Below are 25,517 nucleotides of genomic sequence, written 5' to 3'. Positions count from 1 at the left end.
TGGAGACAAGTGGTTGGTGGTCAGTCAGCAAGGTGAACTTCTGTCCATGCAGATAGTGGTTGAATTTTTTTACTCCCCATACTAGGCTGAGGGCCTCCCTGTCAATCTGGGCTTAGTTGCGCTCGGCTGAGTTTAGTGACCGAGACGCAAAGGCTACTGGCCTCTCCAGCCCGTCTGGGAATTTGTGCGACAGCACCACTCCAATACCATAGGGTGATGCATCACATGCCAAACGAATTGGTAGTGCTGGGTTGAAATGGGCCAACACCTCTTTTGATGTGATCAATTCTTTACACTTCTGGAAAGCTCGTCTACGTTCGTCATCCCACTTCCATGGTACCCCTGTTTGCAGTAGGGTGTTCAGTGGGTGTAATACCGTGGACAAATTTGGTAAGAACTTGTGGTAGTAGTTTACCAGCCCGAGGAACGACCTCAGTTGTGACACATTTTCCGGTGCTGGAGCCTTGACTACTGCCTCAATCTTGTCAGGGGACTTATGTAACCCCTCTTCATCGATGACGTGGCCATAATACGAGATCTGTTTCTGGAAAAACTCGCACTTGTGGCGATTAGCTCGTAGCCCATACTCCTTTAATCTGGTGAGCACCTTCTCCAAGTTGGCGAGGTGATCACTGTCATTTTTGCCCGTGACCAAGATGTCGTCCAAATAACACTGGGTCCCTGGAATCCCTTGCAGGACCTGATCCATCGCCCTTTGCCAGATAGCCGGAGCCGAGGCTACTCCGAACACTATCCGGTTGTATTGATAGAAGCCTTTATGAGTGTTAATCGTAAGGTATTGTTTCAAAGCTTCTTCTACCTCCATTTGCAAGTATGCCTGGGCTAGATCAATTTTGGTGAAGCGTTTACCTCCAGATAGCGATGCGAAAATATCCTCAATTCGTGGAAGCGGATATTGTACCGTGTGAGGGACTGGGTTCACTGTCACCTTAAAATCCCCACAGATGTGGACCTTCTTTGATTCCCCAGGCGTATTACTCAACGACCTCTTCATTACAGGAACGATGGGTGTAGCCCACTCGCTCCAGTCCACTTTGGACGGTACTCCTGAACGTTCCAACCCTTCCAGCTCTGCTTCAACAGCTGGTCTGATCGCATAAGGCACTGGTCTGGCCTTAAGAAACTTTGGGCTTGCATTTTCCTCCATTTTAATCGTTGCTGTTATGCCTTTTAATGTTCCTAGTCCCTCCTGGAACACTTCTTTTGCATCAGTTAGCATTTTTGACAGTCGTCCAGGTGTGACGTCATCATCCTTTTTGGCCTCAACCTTCAGTGCCTGTATGGAATGCCAATCAAATTGTATCTTCCGGATCCATTCACGTCCTAGCAGTGGTGGTCCTCCATCTGGCAATACATATATATCCATTTTAGGTATTTCCTGGCCTTTATATATTACTTTCACCCTTATTTTTCCTTTGGGGTCGACTTTTAGCCCCGTATACGTCTTCAAGACAATCTCTGTAGCTTTCAAGGGTATATGTGAAAATAGCCACTTGTAGTCCCTTTGGTTTATGACTGTTAGGGCTGATCCTGTGTCCAATTCCATTTTCACTTGGACTCCGTCTATCTTGAGTGTAACCCAGATAGTCTGGTGATCCTCCATTTCGGTTACCTTATGTAGTTTCAGACAACCCAGCTCCTTGCTTCCAGAGTCTGTGTCACTTTTCTGTTCGTCTGAACCACTGTCCATCACCTGGTGTACCTATTTGTACTTCTCTTGTGGAGATCTCTTACCGTTGGTTTTCTTCCCAGACCTGCAGACTCTTGCTATATGTCCTGCTTTCCCACACTGTCTGCACACTTGGTCCTTGAACCAACAATCTTTCTGGTCATGTGTTGTTCTGCCACAGCGATAGCACTTCCCTGTTCCATAGGACATTTCATTGGTGCCATATTCTTGAGGTCTCCGTTGTATCTCTGCAGCGCTCCTTGCGGCTGCTTCGTGTGATACTGCCATGCTGAAAGCTTTGTCCAGCGTAAGGTCCTTTTCCGATAGAAGCCGTTTCTTGATTCCTTCACTTTGTAGCCCACACACAAACTTGTCCCTTAACGTATCTGCTAGTCCCGCTCCAAACTGGCAGTGTTTCGATAGCTTGCGCAGTTCCGTTAGGTACTCAGCATTGCTTTCGTCTTTGCGTTGGTTCCTTTTATGGAACTTAAATCGTTCTGCTATCAGCAGCGGTGTGGGGTTTAAGTGGTCCTGTAGGATTTCGACTATGCTTTCAAAATTCTTGTTCACCGGCTTCTCTGGGGTTATTAGATTTCACAGTAACCCATAAGTTTTTGCACCCATGGAATTTAACAAAACCAGTGCTTTATTAGCATCTGGCACTTCATTCGCCCTGCAGTACACCTCAATACGTTCCACATATGTCGTCCAATCTTCGACTTCATTGTCGAACGTAGAGATACTGCCACTCTTCGGCATCCCTGGGTGTGAGTTAACTGTCAAAAATGGCGTCTGCCGCGCTTTCCCTTCTTCTCCGCTGGCACAAAATGGCGTCTTCCGCGCTCTCCCTTCTTCTCCCCGTGGACCCTGTTCAGCCCGTGAGCCCTGGCTGTGCTCTGCGCATTCTTCTTTTTGTTTTATTTTTGCCGCCGCTCGGTCTTGGACCCGGCTGTTTCTTTACCCTCTCTCTCTCCGGTTTGTTTTCTTTTTCTCGACGCCGCTCGGTGTTCAACCCCCGGCTGCGCCCTGCGCGCTTAACCCTCTGTCTTACCCCGTCGACGCTGCTCGGCTTTCTCTCCGCCGTCGGTCGGCTCCAGCCGCCGCTGCTCGGGAAGGGTCTGCGCTGGACCTGTCGGCAGTCTCTTGCTGATCGTCGTGGCTGGGGAACCAAGCCCGGCTCTCCACAGCCTCCCCTGCGATGTTCACTTTCTGCCTGACGACTGGGCGGTTGCTCGTGGTCGACGCCCGTGTTCCTGGCCTCGACTTATTTAATTTTTTTGTTGCAGGTAGATTCGAATCGCCACTCGTCGCCACTGTTAGATCCGTGATTCTGAGGATATGCTGTTATTCAATAATCACACGGATGCTGTAAATTAACAATAAACAGGTCTTTACTGGAGGAGGGTAGTCTCAAGACAGGGGGAGGGTACAAGCATGCGCAAGGTTTATATACAGGTGTGGTCACTGCCGGTACTACAGTATACAGGAGCTGCAAAAGTAGTTCTGACTTAAAGGCACATACACTACAAGAGTGACACGGGGCGAGGCTCGAGGCGCTCCGTGTCCCTCTTAGGGCGCTGAAACTGAATATCGCAGCGCAACGTTCCGCAGCGCCACACGCTGCGGCATGGCGCGCTGCGGTACTGCAGGCCTTCCTCCCATTCTTAAGGGGGAGGGGCCTGCATCAGCGCGATCACCGATCGCGGGTGCCGGCAAAAGAGCCCGGCACCGAGGAGAAGTGCCAGGCTCTCGGAAAACAGCCGGCGAAACCGCGGGGGGAGAACAGGAGGCCGGGGATGGAGGTGCTGGCAGGCGGCCGCCGAAAAAACGGCCGCCCCGCACCTCCACCTTAATTTGCGCCACTGCCGCCACAGGTAGGCCCCGTGAACTGGGCACGATTAGCGAGCAGCGCTACAGAAGCGGTCGCTGCCAAATATCGCGATCGGGGTGGTAGCGGGGCACTGCGCACACCGATGACATCATCGGTGGCGGCGCAGCGCAACAGGCTAACGCCGCCATTAGCGCCCCGCTAAATATCGTGGGAGGCGTGGCCAGTGGCACTAAAACCACTGAGTGCCCTCTTTAGGCGCTAACTGGTGGCGCAGCCCACCGAATTTCTAGGCCTCTGTCTCTCTTTCCCTGGTGGAATGATATTAACAGAGGACTTCCTTTGAGCTGTGCTGAGTAAAAGTGAATATAAGAATACCTACTGCTCACAAACGGTGTGAGAATGTGGACTCCCTGTTCTAACGAAGTCCATGGGGTGTATAACAAGGAGATAGATGTTTACATGGGAATAATGGCATTAAGGAATACAGATAAAGAGCAGGGAATTGAGGTTCTATCTAATCGTAGCCAGAGAATCACCTGCAATGGCTTCTCTTCCCGCTCCCGCATCGTTACCTCTGGTGTCCCCCAAGGATTTATCCTTGGCCCCCTCCTATTTCTCATCTACATGTTGCCCCTTGGTGACATCATCCAAAAACACAGCATCAGTTTCCACATGTACGCTGATGACACCCAGCTCTACCTCACCACCAGTTCTCTCGACCCCTCCACGGTTTCTAAATTGTCAGACTGCTTGTCCGACATCCATTTCTGGATGAGCAGAAATTTTCTCCAATTAAAATTGGGAAGACCGAAGCCATTGTGTTCGGTCCCCGCCACAAACTCCATTCCCTAGCCTCCATCCCTCTCCCTAACATCTGTCTGAGGCTGAACCACACTGTTCGCAACCTTGGTGTCATATTGGACCCTGGAATGAGCTTCCGACCACACATCCGCAGCATAACAAAGAACGCCTATTTCCACCTCCGTAACATCGCCCGTCTCCGCCCTTGCCTCAGCTCATCCGCTGCTGAAATCCTCATCCATGCCTTTGGTACCTCCAGACTTGACTGTTCCAATGTACTCCTGGCCGGCCTCCCACGTTCTATCCTACGTAAACTTGAGGTCATCCAAAACTCGGCTGCCCATGTCCTAACTCACACTGAATTCCGTTCACCCATCACACCTGTGCTCGCTGACCTACATTGGCTCCCGGTTAAGCAACGCCTCGATGTTAAAATTCTCATCATTGTTTTCAGATCCCTCCATGGCCTCACCCCTCCCCTCTCTATAATCTCCTCCAGCCCCACAACCCCCCCCCGCCCCGAGATATCTGCGCTCCTCTAATTCTGCCCTCTTGAGCATCCCTGATAATAATCGCTCCACCATTGGTGGCCGTGCCTTCTGTTGCCTCGGCCCTAAGCTCTGGAATTCCCTGCCTAAACCTCTCCACCTCTCCACCTCTCTTTCCTCCTTTAAGGCGCTGCTTAAAACCTACCTCTTTGACCAAGATTTTGGTCACCTGTCCTAATTTCTCCTTATGTGGCTGGGTGTCAAATTTTTTGTCTTAAAATACTCCTGTGAAGCACCTTGGGACATTTTACTACGTTAATGGTGCTATTGTAGGTATTCGTGTGACCTCTCGGGATGAATGCCTACTAAATAACTTAGTTCGAGTTCGGATGAATAATCACTAAGTTGTTTATTAACTGGAACTGGTGAAATACAACAGGTAAGCTAGCTTTATACAGGAGCAATGCGAGATAGGTCTTACCCCGACGGGGACTCCACGAGGACTGAGTCCGTAGTCCTCGGGAGAGCGTGATGACGTCATCACGCTTAGTCGCGTTTTCCCGCTCTTCGGATGTCATGTGACCGCGTCCTGACGCTAGCGCATTGGCCCGCGCTTGGGGCGGTCACGTGACCCGCGCCGCTATGTCGGCGCGTTCACCCGGTGCGGAGGCTGGCCGTTGAGGCCGAAGTCGCGACCGCGGTAGCAGGAGCTGGAGGCCGAGCTGAGCCGGCGCTTGCCGCGGGGAATCGCGTCGCTCATGTCTGACAGCCGATGCGGCCGAAGTCGCGGTAGGCCGGGCTGTGCCGGTGGCTGTCGCGCGTACGTCACGCAATGCATGATGTGACGTCAGCGCGCTAGGGCGCGTCTTAAAGGGGCAACGGCCCCCACAGGTAAGTTAAAGGGGCAATGGCCCAAACAGGTAAGTAATATACGTACAGTTAGGTTAAAGTGAATTATATACATTATATGTGTAAGGGACACCCGGTGGAACCGCCACACTATACAAATACAAGTTGTTGTTGTTAGAGATACAGCAACCATGGCAACAGAAAATGGCAGTGTCGACTCGGTAGGCCATTGGCCTACTTCTGTTCCTCTGTTCCTACATCTACCTGCTATCTGTTAGCTCTTTAACTGACGGTCAGTTTTTCACCCCATTCATTCACTCGCCAGTGTTTTACAAAGAAATCTGCATTTTTACTGGGGATTGGAGACAAACAGGCACCTCTTTCTCCCATCATTTGTTTCCCGCAAGGTTTTAAATGAGCTGTTGCTTTCAGAGAGTCCCAGTTGCAGCTGGTGGTTTAATGTTTGATTCTAAAAGAAATTAGATGGAACGAATAAGCAGCTTCCAGAAACATTGGCCCAGAAATCCGGCTCGGGCAGGGCGGGCAAAACAGGCGGTTTTGGATCGGCTGCGCTCGAGCCTGATGTTCAGTTCCATTGCAGTCAGTGTAACTGAATATCAGACTCTGCCTATAACAGGCAGGCGATCTGATACGGCCCATTTAGTGCCACTGTTCCAGATGGATTTCTAGGCCATTTGCTTGTCCATAAAGGAATTTACTGGTGCCTGCCTGGCTGTTGTCTTGTACGGAGATTCATTTTCTTCAGTACTGATTGCGATATGGCGGACGTTCCCTGGAGTGAATGCCTTAACTGGCTTTATTTTGTAATTCCTGTCATTGAGATAATGTAGGGGATTATTGGGGATTGTCACTGGGTGGAAGGGGCTTCACTTTGATCAGGTGGTAGTGTTTGTAAATGTGTATTAACCTGCCCCTTTAATTGTTTATTTGACAGAGAGTACTACCTTTACAGCAGTGTTTCTGGCCATCTCTGGCACTACGGAAGGACCTGAGTACAATGGTGTGACAATGATCAATGGAGTTCCAGTAACCTATTATGACAGTGATACCCGCAAGACAGTCGCCCGGCAGCAGTGGATGATGGACTCTTTCAATGTGGAGTACTGGGAACATCTCACAAATCAAGGGAATAAACATTGTGCCATGGCAAAGGAGAATCTGAAGACGATAATGAAGGGGACAAACCAGACATCCGGTAAGATCAGCGGACTCTCCCAATGACTGCCCTGTTTCATGGGTGCCAGATGGGTACCCAGCCATAGTTATACTGCACTCTGCGACACTGGGGTGGACAGTGTGTGGGCACTCTGCCTCACACCTTTATACAGGCGCAAAAACAGGTACCTAAGCATCCAATATAGTGGGCAGGCAAACTCCGCACCGGACGTGCACTGTCATATTGAATCAGGCTGCTCCATAGGATCCAGGGGGGCGTGCCGGAAGCGTGTAAAAACAGTAATTAAAATATTTAAATAAGGGTCCTGCGCTTGTTGTAGAACCCTTTTCTCATATTGGGTTGCCCCAGTGCTTGACTCAACACGTAACTCGTGCCGCTAATAGGCAGGAAGGACCCTGCAGCAGTGCTATTTAAAGGGATCATGCAGAGAGCCGGCACGGGCTCGATGGGCCGAATGGCCTTCTATGATTCTATGGGGGAGAAATTCGGTTGTTAGCGCCACCGATTAACGCCTAAAGAGGCTGAGAAGTGGGGTGCTAGCCAATTTCCGGGCGGGCGCAAGGTGCCTAGCGCCTCGCTCCATATTGAGCATGCATTTAGCGCTGGCGCTAAATCTTAGCGCCCGCTCATGGGCGCAGGCTGATTATGATGTCATTTGAGTGTGCAACGCCTTTTGGGTGCCCCGGACCAGAAATTCAGTGGCGCCCACCTCCGTAGCGCCTGGCGCTAATAGTGACAGCTTACCTGGGCCTTACCAAGTCGCTCTCGGGCTGGAGGAGCGTTATTTAAAGGGGACTGGTGTGGTTTAAAAGCGGCAGCCATTTTTGGAGCACAACTTCCTCGAGAGCTACAAAGAGTTGCTGAGCTGCACACTGAGAGCCATTTGACCACTGAGCCAGCGCAGGCAGACGATCTTCAGCCTTCTGACCATCACCTTGCTGTTGGTGAGCCTTAACAACGGGGAACCTTCCTGTGGGCACTTATTATGGGGGCTGCATTGGAGGGGAACGTCCTGCTGCTGAATCATCTGGAAAGGGCACTGAGACGCTGGGAGAGGGGGGCGGGCATGGCCAGACGGAGGATGGCCAACAGATGTCACCACAGCAGACCTTACGCTGGCAGGGTTTTCCGACAGCAGTTTTCCTACATGAACATGCCGGAGAAGCAGTGTGTCAGAAGGCTGCGATTTAGAAAGGAGGTGGTGACTGAGCTGTGCCAGCTGCTTCAGCCAGATCTGCAGCCTCAGATAAGGTGCAGGACATCTGTCGGTGGCTGAGAAGATGCCTGCTGGCCTGAACTTCTACGCGAGCGGCTCTTCTCAGGCTGCACATCAGAGGCTGATCAGAAGTAGCTTCGAGGCCCCTCTCACGGAATGCTTGCTGCCATTCCTGTTGTGTATGTAACCGTTTACCTTTAAGGGAACTATTGAATGTAACCGTTCACCTTTAAGAGCACTACTTTAGGGTGGCACTATTTGTTGGCTCATGTATACTGTAATACCGATAGTGACCACACCAGTATATAAGGGTTGTGATACGTTAACTAGGGCAGAATCGCCCGAACCTCTGAATAGTAAAGACCTGTTTTATTTTGTTAATCGTGGAGTCTGGGTATTATTTACAATACAACCCACAGACTTAACATTGGCGACGAGGATGGGATTCGAACCCTGCGGCAGTTATTCCACGGCGGCTTCATCCACAGACAGGACGTTGAAGAGAGGTTCCAAACCTCACCACCCCACTGGAAACGACAGGCATTAGGACCCTGAAGCCTCCATCAGCGACTAAAAAAAACTGGAGTGGAGAGGACGTGGGTAAGCCGAGCAGCGTTGGCTGCAAAGACAGGGCTGGGGAAGTCGGAGGAACAAGGGCGATCGCGATCGGGAAGATAAGCGCCGAGAGCCGCTTCGAGCGGGAGGCGCTTCGCGAGCCAGCGATCGCACCAGCGATAAGGGCCGAGAGCCGCTTCGAGCGGGAGGCGCTTCGCGAGCCAGCGATCGCATCTAAGATAAGGGCCGAGAACCGCTTCGGCGATCGCACAGGAGATAAGGGCCGCACTCGGGCTGAAAGACAGCATCGGGGGACGGGGGGAAGACCGTCAAGCGCGGGAAAACCGCCATTGAAGTGGGCGGGGAGAGCGAGAAGCGCGGGAAAGCCGCCATTTTTCGCGGGAAAACCGCTGGGGAAGAAGACAGAAGCGGGAAACCGCCATTTTAGAAAATTAATTAGAATTTTCAGAAAGGCTGGTGTGTTCTCAAGAAGAGAGGAAAAATAAGAATAAGTAAAGCAATACTTGTGATGTTCTCAAGAAGAGAAGAAAATTAATAATAAGTAAAGAAATACTTGTACTGTACTCGAAAAGAGAAGAAGATGCCTAAGCGAGGAAATATTAATGATTTTAATGCTGAAATAGAAGACTGGGCCACGTATGTGGAACGCATAGAAATATATTGCGTAGCCAACGAAATTGAGGATGACGACAAGGCAATAACTTTGTTAAATTCGATGGGAGCAAAAACATACGGGCTTTTGAAACATCTAATAGCACCAGTTAAACCAGTGGACCAGACCTTCGAAGAGATCGTAGCAGTGCTGAAGGATCACTTGAACCCCACACCGTTGATGCTGGCTGAACGATTTAAATTTTACGCCAGAACCCAGAGGCAAGATGAAAGCAATGCGGAATACTTAGTCGAACTGCGTAAGCTAGCGAAATACTGCCAGTTTGGAGGGAATTTGACAGAGGCGCTGCGGGACAAGTTCGTATGCGGCTTGGCCAAAGAAGGAACGCAGAAGCGACTTCTGGAAGAAAACGACCTCACACTGGACAGGGCTGTCCTCATAGCTTCATCGCATGAAGCCGCAGCGAAAGGAACGGCGGAAATGCAGCAAAAGGCGGCGGCACTCTGGGTGGACCAAATTACTGCAAGCACTTCCAAATGCTACCGTTGTGGAAAGACAACGCACGACCAGAATCAGTGCTGGTTTAAGAACCAAGAGTGCAGGAAATGTGGCAAACTGGGTCACATCGCGAAGGTATGCAGGTCCGGAAAGAAGACCAACAAGCAAAGGAAACCACCACCACAAGAAAAGTACAACAAGGTGCATCAGGTGGCTGAAAAGAGTTCAGACGAACAAAATTCAGACTCAGACCCAAACAGCCAGGAGTTGGATAGTCTGAGAATCCACAATGTGGGTAAAGTAACTGATCTACAGACGATCTGGGTCACACTAAAAATAGCTGGAGTCCAAGTACGAATGGAGCTGGACACGGGATCAGCTGTATCAGTCATTAATCAAAAGGACTACCACCGACTATTCTCTCACATACCCTTAAGAAATACCAAGTTCGTATTACAGACATACACGGGGCATAACGTATACCCCATGGGGAAAATAAGAGTCAAGGTGAGAGATAGGGGTAAAGTACACCCAAGAATGAATTTGTACGTACTACCTGAGGGAGGACCACCACTTCTAGGACGGGAGTGGATCAAGAAAATAGACATGGAATGGCACTACCTACAAGCAATGACGAGTGAGGACTCGGTGCAGACAAGCAGCTCAGACTCCGAGCCGGAAGACGATAAGTCCAGCTTATGTATGAAAAACAAGGTTAACATGAACTCACGGACTAAGGTTGGAAAATCGATGGCGTGCATAAAGACAGAGAATTCTGAGTCTGTTCAAGCTACAGACATATGCATTACGGAGGAACACCGGGCTCGAACTCAACGCTATTTCAAAGTACAACAACAATTAGAACAATTAAGTTACCGCCTCGTACAAGAGATGAAAACAATGAAAAAGTTCTATGACACCGAATGGGAGAGTCTGGAAAGACAACAGAACCTACTGGCTCAAGCAGAGAGCGACCATAGAGCCATCGTGACCAATTACCGATCACATCTCCCTTATGATGTTCAGGAGTTAGAATATTTGCATGATCTAGAGATACAGCAGAAGGGCAAACCACGCTACACTGAGGATTTTGTTCTGCAATTAGAGACGGAGCTAGTGCAGGCAAGGTTAAGAGAAGTTGAATCGCAGTGTGCTCTTAAGGAGATGCAGAAACAAATCTTGGACATGGAAAAGAGAAACGCTTCTTTACCTGATGTGAATAATGTGGACATGTTGCGAGAGGGGATTATTGGGGCGAAACTGAAAGAAGCTAAGCAAAGGATGTTGGAACTTGAAACACAGAACCAAATCAGCAGAAATCAGCTATGTCGAGCAGAGAAGGAGTGCTATGGTCTACAGGAGAAGGTGAAATATCTCTCAGCCCAGAATAAGGGGCTACTCACTCAGTTAAAAGAGAGTAAACGGGAAATGGCTGAGATAGACTGCAAGAATAAAGAAGAATTGATGGCAGTGAGACTTCGAGAGGCAGATAACATAGCAGCCTTGGCTGAACTCCAACAGGAAATTGCAAAAACACCAATTGCAGAGGAATCTTCAGGAAGCCAGGATTTTATTCCAGTTCATCTCTACGACTTGTTGCAAGCAGAGTGTAACGAGTTGAAAGAACAGTATGAACAGGCCCAGACTACAATCCTGGAAGGGGTTAACTTGGCAACCTCCGAAAAGCTAGTGTTGGTGAAAGCACATGAGCAACTGAAGGTTGACCATGAGCAAGAAGTCCAAAGGTTGCAGGAAATGTTTGATGAGCTTCAGGCCAAGGCTGACTCATCGGTAAAGATTCCATCCATAGATGAAAAATTAGTGGTGGAAGACATGGCAGAACATGAAATGCAGGATGTCCCAGAACTCGTTAAATTATTGAAGGAAGTTGCAGTATTAAAATCACTAATGAGGTCATTAGTAAACGACTTGCTAAAAGCCAAGAAAAAGCTGGACGAAGAGGTACACATGAAGAAGTCTCTTCAGGAAAGATGTCTGGATTTGGAACAAGAGCTGGCTAACGTCCAGCTGGGTATGGAGGAAATAGACGACCCTCTAGCTGGCCTAGCTCAGGACGACACCGAATATTACCATGACCTGGTGGACTACACCGAAAATTGCGATGTCCTGTCCTGCCCAGCTTGTAACTTCGACTCCCAAAGTGCAGAAATCATGGAGGAGCACCAAAAGTCTACGGAACATCGGGAGAAGGTGGCTCTACGACGGAAAGAAAGAGAGATAGAGAAGGAACAGCAGTCGGATAGCGTCCAGTTGGGTAAGGAAGAAGTAGAAGGGCCTCTCGATGGACTAACTCAGGATGACCCCGAATGTGACCATGACCTGTTGAGTGACACTGAATACTACGAGGATGTGGTATGCCTAAATTGTGAGGGAAACTCCCAAAGTGCTGAAATCCGGTGGAAGCACTTAAGGTCTAAAAAACATAGAGAGTTGGTGGCATTACAGCTGGCCGCCGAGAAGATGGAAACGTCAAGAGTTGTAAAAAGGCAGAAAAGAAATAGAAGAAGCCGAAGATAATAATTGTTTAAAATATTATTACTTCTACTACCTCCGGCCAAACACTACGAAAAGATGCTGTCTGGAACGAATTAAGATCAGAGACTGAATTTACGAACTGTTCCCACAGAGACTGAACCTGTAAACTGTTCCACTGAAAGTATGTTGCAACTGTTCCTGCAGAGACTGAATCTGTGATCTGTTTTGACATGAAGTTATATATGTTATTATGTTATGTTAAACATGAAGTTATATGACGTTGACTCCATCGAGAGTATATCTGCAAACTGTATATATAAAGTTGAAGATTGTATGTTTAACGGGATTCTGTAAGTAATAAGCTAAAAAGGGAGGAGTGTTGTGTATGTAACCGTTTACCTTTAAGGGAACTATTGAATGTAACCGTTCGCCTTTAAGAGCACTACTTTAGGGTGGCACTATTTGTTGGCTCATGTATACTGTAATACCGATAGTGACCACACCAGTATATAAGGGTTGTGATACGTTAACTAGGGCAGAATCGCCCGAACCTCTGAATAGTAAAGACCTGTTTTATTTTGTTAATCGTGGAGTCTGGGTATTATTTACAATACAACCCACAGACTTAACAATTCCAAGAACAGGAATGGAACCGGTCTGATACCCCCAAGTCTGTGAAGGGCAAGATGCATGTAAATAGAAGGCATGGCCATTGTAAATGAAGAAAATGTTTCATTACACAAAATGTGGTTCCTTCAAACATGAGAAAGCTATGGCAACCGAAAGCAAAACTGATACACTGACACATAACTGCCTCTCACACCCGGGAGACTGTCCAAAACATAAATCACATTCCGACCATCTTCCTTGGCCTTGATGCCACTGCGCCAAACAAAGCATCCAATGCCCCATCAGTGAGGCGTTCCGCCCTCTGCCTCACCCTTTCCATGTCTTGCTAGGCTGGTGCGCCACAGGTAGGCTCCCACCGCTTTGAAGGCCTACAAGGCAGTGAGTGTGTCTGGTGATGCCAATTGACCTGCCCCTTTAAGAGCTGGCCGACGCCACTGTGTCTCAGGGAAAGTGATTATTGACAGCACCTGTCGCTGCGCCCCGCCGCGGCGAAATTGGGCTGCACCGCCGGGTTAGCGCCTTAAGAGTAGCGTGCAGCACCTGATTTAGCGCCGCAATCACCTTTAGGGGCGCTGCAACCCAATATCGCGCTAGGTGGCGCTAAATTGCGCCTGGTGCTAAATTTTGCGCATCGCCAGGACTAGCGCCCCAAACACGGCTATACCGAATTTCTAGGCCTATGACTTACAGGTTAGTTGCTGGTTTCTCATTTCAGGCTGCCGGTTAACTTCTGGGTATTTTTTCTCCCCCTATTTTCTGATTTCATTCTGACTTCTGCAAATAAGCTTTTGGCCGCTTTCAGAAACCTGTCTCCTGCAGTCGTGGGTAGTTTCCTCGGGCTGCCTTTGGGGCTGGACGAGGGGGGAGCAACCAAGAAGACAGCATGGGATCAGGAGCAGCTGGGAGAAGCAGAAGGAGGAGTGCACTGTGCAGGAGGCCATATCCACAGCAGATACTCTGAATTTCACAGAGGAGCAATGTGTGAGGTGCCTACACTTCACCAAGAAGGCCACTTGCTGCAGACACAACTCCGGCCTCACACTCGAGCATTGACAGCACTGCCTGGGGCTGGCAATATAAGAACATAAGAAATAGGAGCAGGAGTAGGTCCTTCGAGCCTGCTCCGCCATTCACTAAGATCATGGCTGATCCTCGACCTCAACTCCACTTTCCCGCCCAATCCCCATATCCCTTGATTCCCCTAGAGTCCAAAAATCTATCGATCTCAGCCTTGAATAGACTCAAAGACTCAGCATTCACAGCCCTCTGGAGCAGAAAATTCCAAAGATTCACAACCCTCTGAGTGAAGAAATTCCTCCTCATCTCAGTCCTAAATGGCCGACCCTTTATCCTGAGACTCTGACCCCTGGTTCTAGACACTCCAGCCAGGATAAACATCCTCTCAGCATCCACCCTGTCAATCCCCCTCAGAATCTTGTATGTTTCAATGAAATCACCTCTCATTCTTCTAAACTCCAGAGAGTATCGGCCCAATTCACTTAATACAAGCCCACTGTGGCCCTCAACTTTTATGCTATGGGCTTCTTTCAGGCTGCGACAGGTGACGTCAGAGACATCTCCCAGTTTGCAGTTAACCATTATAGCAGGGAGGTCACTAAGCCTCTCTAAACCGTGAGGAACAACTACATCTGTTGCGCCAGGGACAGAGCGAAGCAGGACGAGAGAGCACTAGGCTTCACCTGAATTTCAGGCTTTCCAATGGGGAAAGGTATCATTCCACCCACATTTCCCCGCTTTTATTCGTCGGAACCCTGCAATACTCATCAATTGAAAGCAATTCCCACCCTCAATATACAGCTGGTTTGCGACCACAGGTAGCGCATCATGTAGGTCTGTGCCCGCGATCCCGGCAGCAATCCTGACCCTTTTCATTCCTGTGACAATCCTGAGCCCGCGGAGGGATCTGTTACTGTAATACCGAGCCCTGCCAGAGGGATCTGTTACTGTAATACCAAGCCCCCCAGAGGGATCTGTTACTGTAATACCAAGCCCCCCAGAGGGATCTGTTACTGTAATACCGAGCCCCCCAGAGGGATCTGTTACTGTAATACCGAGCCCTGCCAGAGGGATCTGTTACTGTAATACCAAGCCCCCCAGAGGGATCTGTTACTGTAATAGCGAGCCCGACGAGGGATCTGTTACTGCAATACCGAGCCCCCAGAGGGATGTTACTGTAATACCAAGCCCCCAGAGGGATCTGTTACTGTAATACCGAGCCCCCCCAGAGGGATCTGTTACTGTAATACCGAGCCCCCAGAGGGATCTGTTACTGTAACACCGAGCCCCCCCAGAGGGATCTGTTACTGTAATACCGAGCCCCCAGAGGGATCTGTGACTGTAATACCGAGCCCCCAGAGGGATCTGTGACTGTAATACCGAGCCCCCAGAGGGATCTGTCACTGTAATACCGAGCCCCCAGAGGGATCTGCGACTGTAATACCGAGCCCCCAGAGGGATCTGTTACTGTAATACCGAGCCCCCCCAGAGGGATCTGTTACTGTAATACCGAGCCCCCAGAGGGATCTGTGACTGTAATACCGAGCCCCCAGAGGGATCTGTCACTGTAATACCGAGCCCCCAGAGGGACCTGTTACTGTAATACCGAGCCCCCAGAGGGATCTGTTACTGTAATACCGAGCCCCCCAGAGGGATCTGTGACTGTAATACCGAGCCCCCAGAGGGATCTGTTACTGTAATATCGAGCCCCCAGAGGGATCTGTGACTGTAATACCAAGCCACCAGAGGGATCTGTGACTAATACTGAGCCTCCCAGAGGGATCTGTTACTGTAATACCGAGTCCCCAGAGGGATCTGTTACTGTAATACTGAGACCCCCAGAGGGATCTGTTAATGTAATACTGAGCCCCCCAGAGGGATCTGTGACTAATACTGAGCCCCCAGAGGGATCTGTTACTGTAATACCGAGCCCCCCAGAGGGATCTGTTACTGTAATACCAAGCCCCCAGAGGGATCTGTCACTGTAATACCGAGCCCCCAGAGGGATCTGTCACTGTAATACCGAGCCCCCCAGAGGGATCTGTTACTGTAATACCGAGCCCCCCATAGGGATCTGTTACTGTAATACCGAGCCCCCCAGAGGGATCTGTTACTGTAATACTGAGCCCCCCATAGGGATCTTTCACTGTAATACCGAGCCCCCCAGAGGGATCTATTACTGTAATACCGAGCCCCCCAGAGGGATCTGTTACTGTAACACCGGGCCCCCCAGAGGGATCGGTGACTGTAATACTGAGCCCCCCAGAGGGATCTTTTACTGTAATACCGAGCCCGCAGAGGGATCTGTTGCTGTAATACTGAGCCCCCCAGAGGGATCTGTGACTGTAATACCGAGCCCCCCAGAGGGATCTTTTACTGTAATACCGAGCCCCCCAGAGGGATCTGTTACTGTAATACCAAGCCCCCAGAGGGATCTGTCACTGTAATACCGAGCCCCCAGAGGGATCTGTCACTGTAATACCGAGCCCCCCAGAGGGATCTGTTACTGTAATACCGAGCCCCCCATAGGGATCTGTTACTGTAATACCGAGCCCCCCAGAGGGATCTGTTACTGTAATACTGAGCCCCCCATAGGGATCTTTCACTGTAATACCGAGCCCCCCAGAGGGATCTATTACTGTAATACCGAGCCCCCCAGAGGGATCTGTTACTGTAACACCGGGCCCCCCAGAGGGATCGGTGACTGTAATACTGAGCCCCCCAGAGGGATCTTTTACTGTAATACCGAGCCCGCAGAGGGATCTGTTGCTGTAATACTGAGCCCCCCAGAGGGATCTGTGACTGTAATACCGAGCCCCCCAGAGGGATCTTTTACTGTAATACCGAGCCCCCAGAGGGATCTGTTGCTGTAATACTGAGCCCGCAGAGGGATCTGTTGCTGTAATACCGAGCCCGCAGAAGGATGTGTTACTGTAATACCGAGCCCCCAGAGGGATCTGTTGCTGTAATATCGAGCCCCCCAGAGGGATCTGTTACTGTAATACCGAGCCCGCAGAGGGATCTGTTACTGTAATACCGAGCCCCCCAGAGGGATCTGTTACTGTAATACCGAGCCCCCCAGAGGGATCTGTTACTGTAATACCGAGCCCCCCAGAGGGATCTGTTACTGTAATACCGAGCCCGCAGAGGGATCTGTTACTGTAATACCGAGCCCCCAGAGGGATCTGTTACTGTAATACCGAGCCCCCCAGAGGGATCTGTTACTGTACTACCGAGCCCCCCATAGGGATCTGTTACTGTAATATCGAGCCCCCCAGAGGGATCTGTTACTGTAATACTGAGCCCCCCATAGGGATCTGTTACTGTAATACTGAGCCCCCCAGAGGGACCTATTACTGTAATACCGAGCCCCCCAGAGGGATCTGTGACTGTAATACCGAACCCCCAGAGGGATCGGTGACTGTAATACCGAGCCCCCCAGAGGGATCTGTTACTGTAATACCGAGCCCCCCAGAGGGATCTTTTACTGTAATACCGAGCCCCCCATAGGGATCTTTTACTGTAATACCGAGCCCCCCAGAGGGATCTTTTACTGTAATACCGAGCCCCCCATAGGGATCTTTTACTGTAATACCGAGCCCCCCAGAGGGATCTTTTACTGTAATACCGAGCCCCCCAGAGGGATCTGTGACTGTAATACTGAGCCCCCCAGAGGGATCTTTTACTGTAATACCGAGCCCCCAGAGGGATCTGTTGCTGTAATACGGAGCCCGCAGAGGGATCTGTTGCTGTAATACCGAGCCCGCAGAAGGATGTGTTACTGTAATACCGAGCCCCCAGAGGGATCTGTTACTGTAATACCGAGCCCGCAGAGGGATCTGTTACTGTAATGCCGAGCCCCCCAGAGGGATCTGTTACTGTAATACCGAGCCCCCAAGAGGGATCGGTGACTGTAATACTGAGCCCCCCAGAGGGATCTTTTACTGTAATACCGAGCCCCCAGAGGGATCTGTTGCTGTAATACCGAGCCCCCAAAGGGATCTGTTACTGTAATACCGAGCCCCCCAGAGGGATCTGTTACTGTAATACCGAGCCCGCAGAGGGATCTGTTACTGTAATACCGAGCCCCCCAGAGGGATCTGTTACTGTAATACCGAGCCCCCCAGAGGGATCTGTTACTGTAATACCGAGCCCCCCAGAGGGACCTGTTACTGTAATACCGAGCCCGCAGAGGGATCTGTTGCTGTAATACTGAGCCCGCAGAGGGATCTGTTGCTGTAATACCGAGCCCGCAGAAGGATGTGTTACTGTAATACCGAGCCCCCCAGAGGGATCTGTTGCTGTAATATCGAGCCCCCCAGAGGGATCTGTTACTGTAATACCGAGCCCGCAGAGGGATCTGTTACTGTAATACCGAGCCCCCCAGAGGGATCTGTTACTGTAATACCGAGCCCCCCAGAGGGATCTGTTACTGTAATACCGAGCCCGCAGAGGGATCTGTTACTGTAATACCGAGCCCCCCAGAGGGATCTGTTACTGTAATACCGAGCCCCCCAGAGGGATCTGTTACTGTAATACCGAGCCCCCCAGAGGGATCTGTTACTGTAATACCGAGCCCCCCAGAGGGATCTGTTACTGTAATACTGAGCCCCCCATAGGGATCTGTTGCTGTAATACTGAGCCCCCCAGAGGGATCTGTGACTGTAATACCGAGCCCCCCAGAGGGATCTTTTACTGTAATACCGAGCCCCCCAGAGGGATCTGTTACTGTAATACCAAGCCCCCAGAGGGATCTGTCACTGTAATACCGAGCCCCCAGAGGGATCTGTCACTGTAATACCGAGCCCCCCAGAGGGATCTGTTACTGTAATACCGAGCCCCCCATAGGGATCTGTTACTGTAATACCGAGCCCCCCAGAGGGATCTGTTACTGTAATACTGAGCCCCCCATAGGGATCTTTCACTGTAATACCGAGCCCCCCAGAGGGATCTATTACTGTAATACCGAGCCCCCCAGAGGGATCTGTTACTGTAACACCGGGCCCCCCAGAGGGATCGGTGACTGTAATACTGAGCCCCCCAGAGGGATCTTTTACTGTAATACCGAGCCCGCAGAGGGATCTGTTGCTGTAATACTGAGCCCCCCAGAGGGATCTGTGACTGTAATACCGAGCCCCCCAGAGGGATCTTTTACTGTAATACCGAGCCCCCAGAGGGATCTGTTGCTGTAATACTGAGCCCGCAGAGGGATCTGTTGCTGTAATACCGAGCCCGCAGAAGGATGTGTTACTGTAATACCGAGCCCCCAGAGGGATCTGTTGCTGTAATATCGAGCCCCCCAGAGGGATCTGTTACTGTAATACCGAGCCCGCAGAGGGATCTGTTACTGTAATACCGAGCCCCCCAGAGGGATCTGTTACTGTAATACCGAGCCCCCCAGAGGGATCTGTTACTGTAATACCGAGCCCCCCAGAGGGATCTGTTACTGTAATACCGAGCCCGCAGAGGGATCTGTTACTGTAATACCGAGCCCCCAGAGGGATCTGTTACTGTAATACCGAGCCCCCCAGAGGGATCTGTTACTGTACTACCGAGCCCCCCATAGGGATCTGTTACTGTAATATCGAGCCCCCCAGAGGGATCTGTTACTGTAATACTGAGCCCCCCATAGGGATCTGTTACTGTAATACTGAGCCCCCCAGAGGGACCTATTACTGTAATACCGAGCCCCCCAGAGGGATCTGTGACTGTAATACCGAACCCCCAGAGGGATCGGTGACTGTAATACCGAGCCCCCCAGAGGGATCTGTTACTGTAATACCGAGCCCCCCAGAGGGATCTTTTACTGTAATACCGAGCCCCCCATAGGGATCTTTTACTGTAATACCGAGCCCCCCAGAGGGATCTTTTACTGTAATACCGAGCCCCCCATAGGGATCTTTTACTGTAATACCGAGCCCCCCAGAGGGATCTTTTACTGTAATACCGAGCCCCCCAGAGGGATCTGTGACTGTAATACTGAGCCCCCCAGAGGGATCTTTTACTGTAATACCGAGCCCCCAGAGGGATCTGTTGCTGTAATACGGAGCCCGCAGAGGGATCTGTTGCTGTAATACCGAGCCCGCAGAAGGATGTGTTACTGTAATACCGAGCCCCCAGAGGGATCTGTTACTGTAATACCGAGCCCGCAGAGGGATCTGTTACTGTAATGCCGAGCCCCCCAGAGGGATCTGTTACTGTAATACCGAGCCCCCAAGAGGGATCGGTGACTGTAATACTGAGCCCCCCAGAGGGATCTTTTACTGTAATACCGAGCCCCCAGAGGGATCTGTTGCTGTAATACCGAGCCCCCAAAGGGATCTGTTACTGTAATACCGAGCCCCCCAGAGGGATCTGTTACTGTAATACCGAGCCCGCAGAGGGATCTGTTACTGTAATACCGAGCCCCCCAGAGGGATCTGTTACTGTAATACCGAGCCCCCCAGAGGGATCTGTTACTGTAATACCGAGCCCCCCAGAGGGACCTGTTACTGTAATACCGAGCCCGCAGAGGGATCTGTTGCTGTAATACTGAGCCCGCAGAGGGATCTGTTGCTGTAATACCGAGCCCGCAGAAGGATGTGTTACTGTAATACCGAGCCCCCCAGAGGGATCTGTTGCTGTAATATCGAGCCCCCCAGAGGGATCTGTTACTGTAATACCGAGCCCGCAGAGGGATCTGTTACTGTAATACCGAGCCCCCCAGAGGGATCTGTTACTGTAATACCGAGCCCCCCAGAGGGATCTGTTACTGTAATACCGAGCCCGCAGAGGGATCTGTTACTGTAATACCGAGCCCCCCAGAGGGATCTGTTACTGTAATACCGAGCCCCCCAGAGGGATCTGTTACTGTAATACCGAGCCCCCCAGAGGGATCTGTTACTGTAATACCGAGCCCCCCAGAGGGATCTGTTACTGTAATACTGAGCCCCCCATAGGGATCTGTTACTGTAATACCGAGCCCCCCAGAGGGATCTATTACTGTAATACCGAGCCCCCCAGAGGGATCTGTTACTGTAATACCGAGCACACAGAGGGATCTGTTACTGTAATACCGAGCCCCCAGAGGGATCTGTTACTGTAATACCAAGCCCCCCAGAGGGATCTGTTACTGTAACACCGGGCCCCCCAGAGGGATCGGTGACTGTAATACTGAGCCCCCCAGAGGGATCTTTTACTGTAATACCGAGCCCCCAGAGGGATCTGTTGCTGTAATACTGAGCCCCCCCAGAGGGATCTGTTGCTGTAATACTGAGCCCCCCCAGAGGGATCTGTTGCTGTAATACCGAGCCCCCCAGAGGGATCTGTTACTGTAATACCGAGCCCCCCAGAGGGATCTGTTGCTGTAATACCGAGCCCCCCAGAGGGATCTGTTACTGTAATACCGAGCCCCCAGAGGGATCTGTTACTGTAATACTGAGCCCCCCAGAGGGATCTGTGACTGTAATACCGAGCCCGCAGAGGGATCTGTTACTGTAATACCGAGCCCCCCAGAGGGATCTGTTACTGTAATACCGAGCCCCCCAGAGGGATCTGTCACTGTAATACCGAGCCCCCCAGAGGGATCTGTTACTGTAATACTGAGCCCCCCAGAGGGATCTGTTACTGTAATACCGAGCCCGCAGAGGGATCTGTTACTGTAATACCGAGCCCGCAGAGGGATCTGTTACTGTAATACCGAGCCCCCCAGAGGGATCTTTTACTGTAATACCGAGCCCCCAGAGGGATCTGTTGCTGTAATACTGAGCCCGCAGAGGGATCTGTTGCTGTAATACCGAGCCCGCAGAAGGATGTGTTACTGTAATACCGAGCCCCCAGAGGGATCTGTTGCTGTAATACCGAGCCCCCAGAGGGATCTGTTGCTGTAATACCGAGCCCCCCAGAGGGATCTGTTGCTGTAATACCGAGCCCCCCAGAGGGATCTGTGACTGTAATACCGAGCCCCCAGAGGGATCTGTTACTGTAATACCGAGCCCCCCAGAGGGATCTGTGACTGTAATACCGAGCCCCCCAGAGGGATCTGTTACTGTAATACCGAGCCCCCCAGAGGGATCTGTGACTGTAATACCGAGCCCCCCAGAGGGATCTGTTACTGTAATACCGAGCCCCCCAGAGGGATCTGTGACTGTAATACTGAGCCCCCCAGAGGGATCTTTTACTGTAATACCGAGCCCCCAGAGGGATCTGTTGCTGTAATACTGAGCCCGCAGAGGGATCTGTTGCTGTAATACCGAGCCCCCCAGAGGGATCTGTTGCTGTAATACTGAGCCCGCAGAGGGATCTGTTACTGTAATACCGAGCCCCCAGAGGGATCTGTTGCTGTAATACTGAGCCCGCAGAGGGATCTGTTACTGTAATACCGAGCCCCCCAGAGGGATCTGTGACTGTAATACTGAGCCCCCCAGAGGGATCTTTTACTGTAATACCGAGCCCCCAGAGGGATCTGTTGCTGTAATACTGAGCCCGCAGAGGGATCTGTTGCTGTAATACTGAGCCCGCAGAAGGATGTGTTACTGTAATACCGGGCCCCCAGAGGGATCTGTTGCTGTAATACCGAGCCCCCCAGAGGGATCGGTTACTGTAATACCGAGCCCCCCAGAGGGATCTGTTACTGTAATACCGAGCCCCCCAGAGGGATCTGTTACTGTAATACCGAGCCCGCAGAGGGATCTGTTACTGTAATACTGAGCCTGCAGAGGGACTCTGGCACTAACCCCCCCAGCGCCCTCCCCCCGCCACCCCCATTTCTACCTGATACTTTTATGTCCCTTTTCCCCTCTGATCAGACTATTTTTGACTCTAACCCCTCCTATTACTGTAGAGGATATAGATAGACTCGCTGCCTGTGTAATAAAGGGATATTTTCAATTAACGATTGATTCTTTGTTGGTCACTACAGGAATTCACATGTTGCAATTGATAAGGACTGTTGAGATCACTGAAGATGGCTCCATTAAGAGAACGATGCGTGTTGGATTTGATGGAAATGACTATATTAGTTTAGAAGCAAACCAAATGAGATGGGTCGCATCCAACGCCTTTGCAGTGAAGACCAAGGAGAAATGGGATTATGACGAATCCTGGAATACGCATTGGAAGTGGCACTTGGAAGTAGAACTTGTTGAACGTTTGAAAACACGTTTGCACTTTGGAAAGAAATATTTTGAAAGGAAAGGTATTTATTTCCATTTTCATCCCATGTTTAGATCTAGTATTGTGCAATGAGACAGGGTTAATTAATAATCTTACAGTAAAGGAGCCTCTGGGGAAGAGTGACCATAATATGATAGAATTTTAAATTGAGTTTGAGTGGATTTGGTTAAGTCTGAAACTAGGGTCTTAAATCTGAACAAAGCAAACATAGTAGATATGAGAGGCGCGTTGGCTAAAGTAGATTGGGAAACCAGATTAAAAGATAGTTGCTAGATAAGCAATGCAAAACTTTTGATGAAATAACTCATAATTCACTACAAAGATACATTCCCTTAAGGAATAAAAATCCCACAGAAAGATAGTCCAACCATGGCTAACAACAGAATTTAATGATGGTATTAGATTAAAGGAAGAGGCTTATAATGTTGCCAAAAATTGTAGTAAGCCTGAGAATTGGAAGGATTTTAGAATTCAGCAAAGGAGGACCAAAAAATTGATGACAAAAGGGAAACATAGAAACATAGAAGATAGGAGCAGGAGTAGGCCATTCGGCCCCTTGAGCCTGCTCCGCCATTCAATGAGATCATGGCTGATCATCCAAATTCAGTACCCTGTGATATACCTATCAATTCGTCCAATGAAAAGCGACGAGTTAAGAAAGTAACTATAGGTTTTTATTGACTAAATAACAGAGCCCACCCTCGTGGGTGATCGGATCCAAGAAGGAGGAATACCAGCCAGTCGACCACCTTTATACCTGGGCAGGTAGGTGGAGCCATGGGCGGAGTCGGCAGTGGTCAGCCCAGGTATAGCAGCGTGACAAGAGGCGACCTCGTACAGTGATACAACAATGTGAACAGTGATAACTATAGGGAAACGATCTAACAGTGATAACTATAGTGTAACGATAGTGAACGATAAAAGTGGTTTACCACATTCACCCCTTGGTTAGATTTGAGTCCGGCGGGGTGAAGTGTACTACCAGTTCTGGTATGTCAGTCTGTCCGGAGGCCTCGTAAGCCTGTCTGATCGTCGCAGCGGCGGTGTTGCGTTCTCCGGTGTTAATGCTGGCGTCTGCGAGGTAGGCGAAGGCTCTTGGGGTTCCGGCGTACCGTCTACCTGGGCTGGAATTGGGGGGGTGGTGGGGGGGGGGTAGCGGTGGTGTCTCCGGAGTGCCCGAGGGTGCGAGGTCTCGTAAGGAGACTGTGTCCTCCCGCCCGTCTGGGTATGCCACGTAGGCGTACTGGGGGTTGGCGTGCAGGAGGTTCACCCTCTCGACCAGGGGGTCCGTTTTATGGGCCCTCACGTGCTTTCGCAGCAAGACAGGCCCCGGAGAGGTCAGCCAGGTTGGTAGCGTGGTTCCCGTAGTCGACTTCCTGGGGAAAACAAACATTCGTTCATGGGGGGTGGCGTTAACGGCAGTGCAAAGTAGTGACCGGGTGGAATGCAGCACCGCCGGGAGGACCTCCTGCCAGCGAGAGGTTGGGAGGCCCTTAGACTTTAAGGCTAAGAGGACGGCCTTCCATACCGTCGCGTTCTCTCTTTCCACCTGGCCGTTCCCTCGGGGGTTGTAGCTGGTGGTCCTGCTAGTGGCGATGCCTCTCGCTAATAGGAACTGACGGAGTTCCTCGCTCATGAAGGAGGCGCCCCGGTCACTATGTATATAGTTTGGGAACCCGAACAAGGCGAAGAGGTCGTTCAGGCATTTAACGACCGTGGTGCTGGTCATGTCTGGGCAGGGGAAGGCAAAGGGGAAACGGGAGTACTCCTCAACAATGTTGAGGAAGTACACATTACGGTCAGAGGACGGGAGGGGCCCCTTAAAATCGATGCTCAAGCGCTCGAAGGGGCGGGTGGCCTTGATCAGGCTTGCTCTGTCCGGCCTAAAGAAGTGCGGTTTGCACTCGGCACAGGTCTGGCAGTTCCTGGTCATGGTCCTGACCTCCTCGATGGAGTAGGTCAGGTTGCGGGCCTTAATGAAGTGGTAAAGCCTGGTGACCCCGGGGTGGCAGAGGTCGTTGTGGAGGGTCTGAAGTCTATCAATTTGCGCGTTGGCGCATGTAATTCGCGATAGAGCGTCAGGGGGTTCGTTCAGCTTACCAGGCCGGTACAAGATATCATAATCGTAGGTGGATAGCTCGATTCTCCACCTCAAGATCTTGTCGTTCTTGATTTTACCCCTCAGCTGGTTATTAAACATAAAAGCGACCGAACGCTGGTCGGTGAGGAGGGTAAATCGCTTGCCTGCGAGGTAATGCCTCCAGCGGCGTACCGCCTCCACAATCGCCTGGGCCTCCTTCTCGACCGAAGAGTGTCGGATCTCAGGGCCCTGTAGGGTCCTTGAGAAGAAGGCCACCGGTCTCCCGTCCTGGTTGAGGGTAGCGGCTAGGGCGAAGTCGGATGCATCGCTCTCTACTTGGAAGGGGATGGACTCATCCACTGCGTGCATAGTGGCCTTAGC

General features: G+C 50.7%; 1 protein-coding gene across 3 annotated transcripts in view; it reads left to right on the top strand.

The window, feature by feature from the left end:
- LOC147095556 (class I histocompatibility antigen, F10 alpha chain-like) overlaps positions 1-25,517 on the top strand; it is an 86,095-nt gene that overhangs the window by 7,753 nt on the left and 52,825 nt on the right. For all 3 annotated transcript variants that reach the window (XM_085974683.1, XM_085974682.1, XM_085974681.1), the window contains exons 2-3: positions 6,615-6,875; positions 22,803-23,078. In XM_085974683.1, coding sequence (XP_085830809.1) covers positions 6,615-6,875; positions 22,803-23,078 — 537 coding nt within the window. The remainder of the gene's footprint in view (positions 1-6,614; positions 6,876-22,802; positions 23,079-25,517) is intronic.

The sequence above is a fragment of the Somniosus microcephalus genome, unplaced genomic scaffold (genome assembly GCF_052327205.1).
Source record: "Somniosus microcephalus isolate GS21.2 unplaced genomic scaffold, FLI_Smic_1.0 unresolved_chr1, whole genome shotgun sequence".
Classification (NCBI taxonomy): domain Eukaryota; kingdom Metazoa; phylum Chordata; class Chondrichthyes; order Squaliformes; family Somniosidae; genus Somniosus; species Somniosus microcephalus.
Note: the sequence above shows the minus strand (reverse complement) of the source record. Positions and strands in the feature narration are given on the sequence as shown.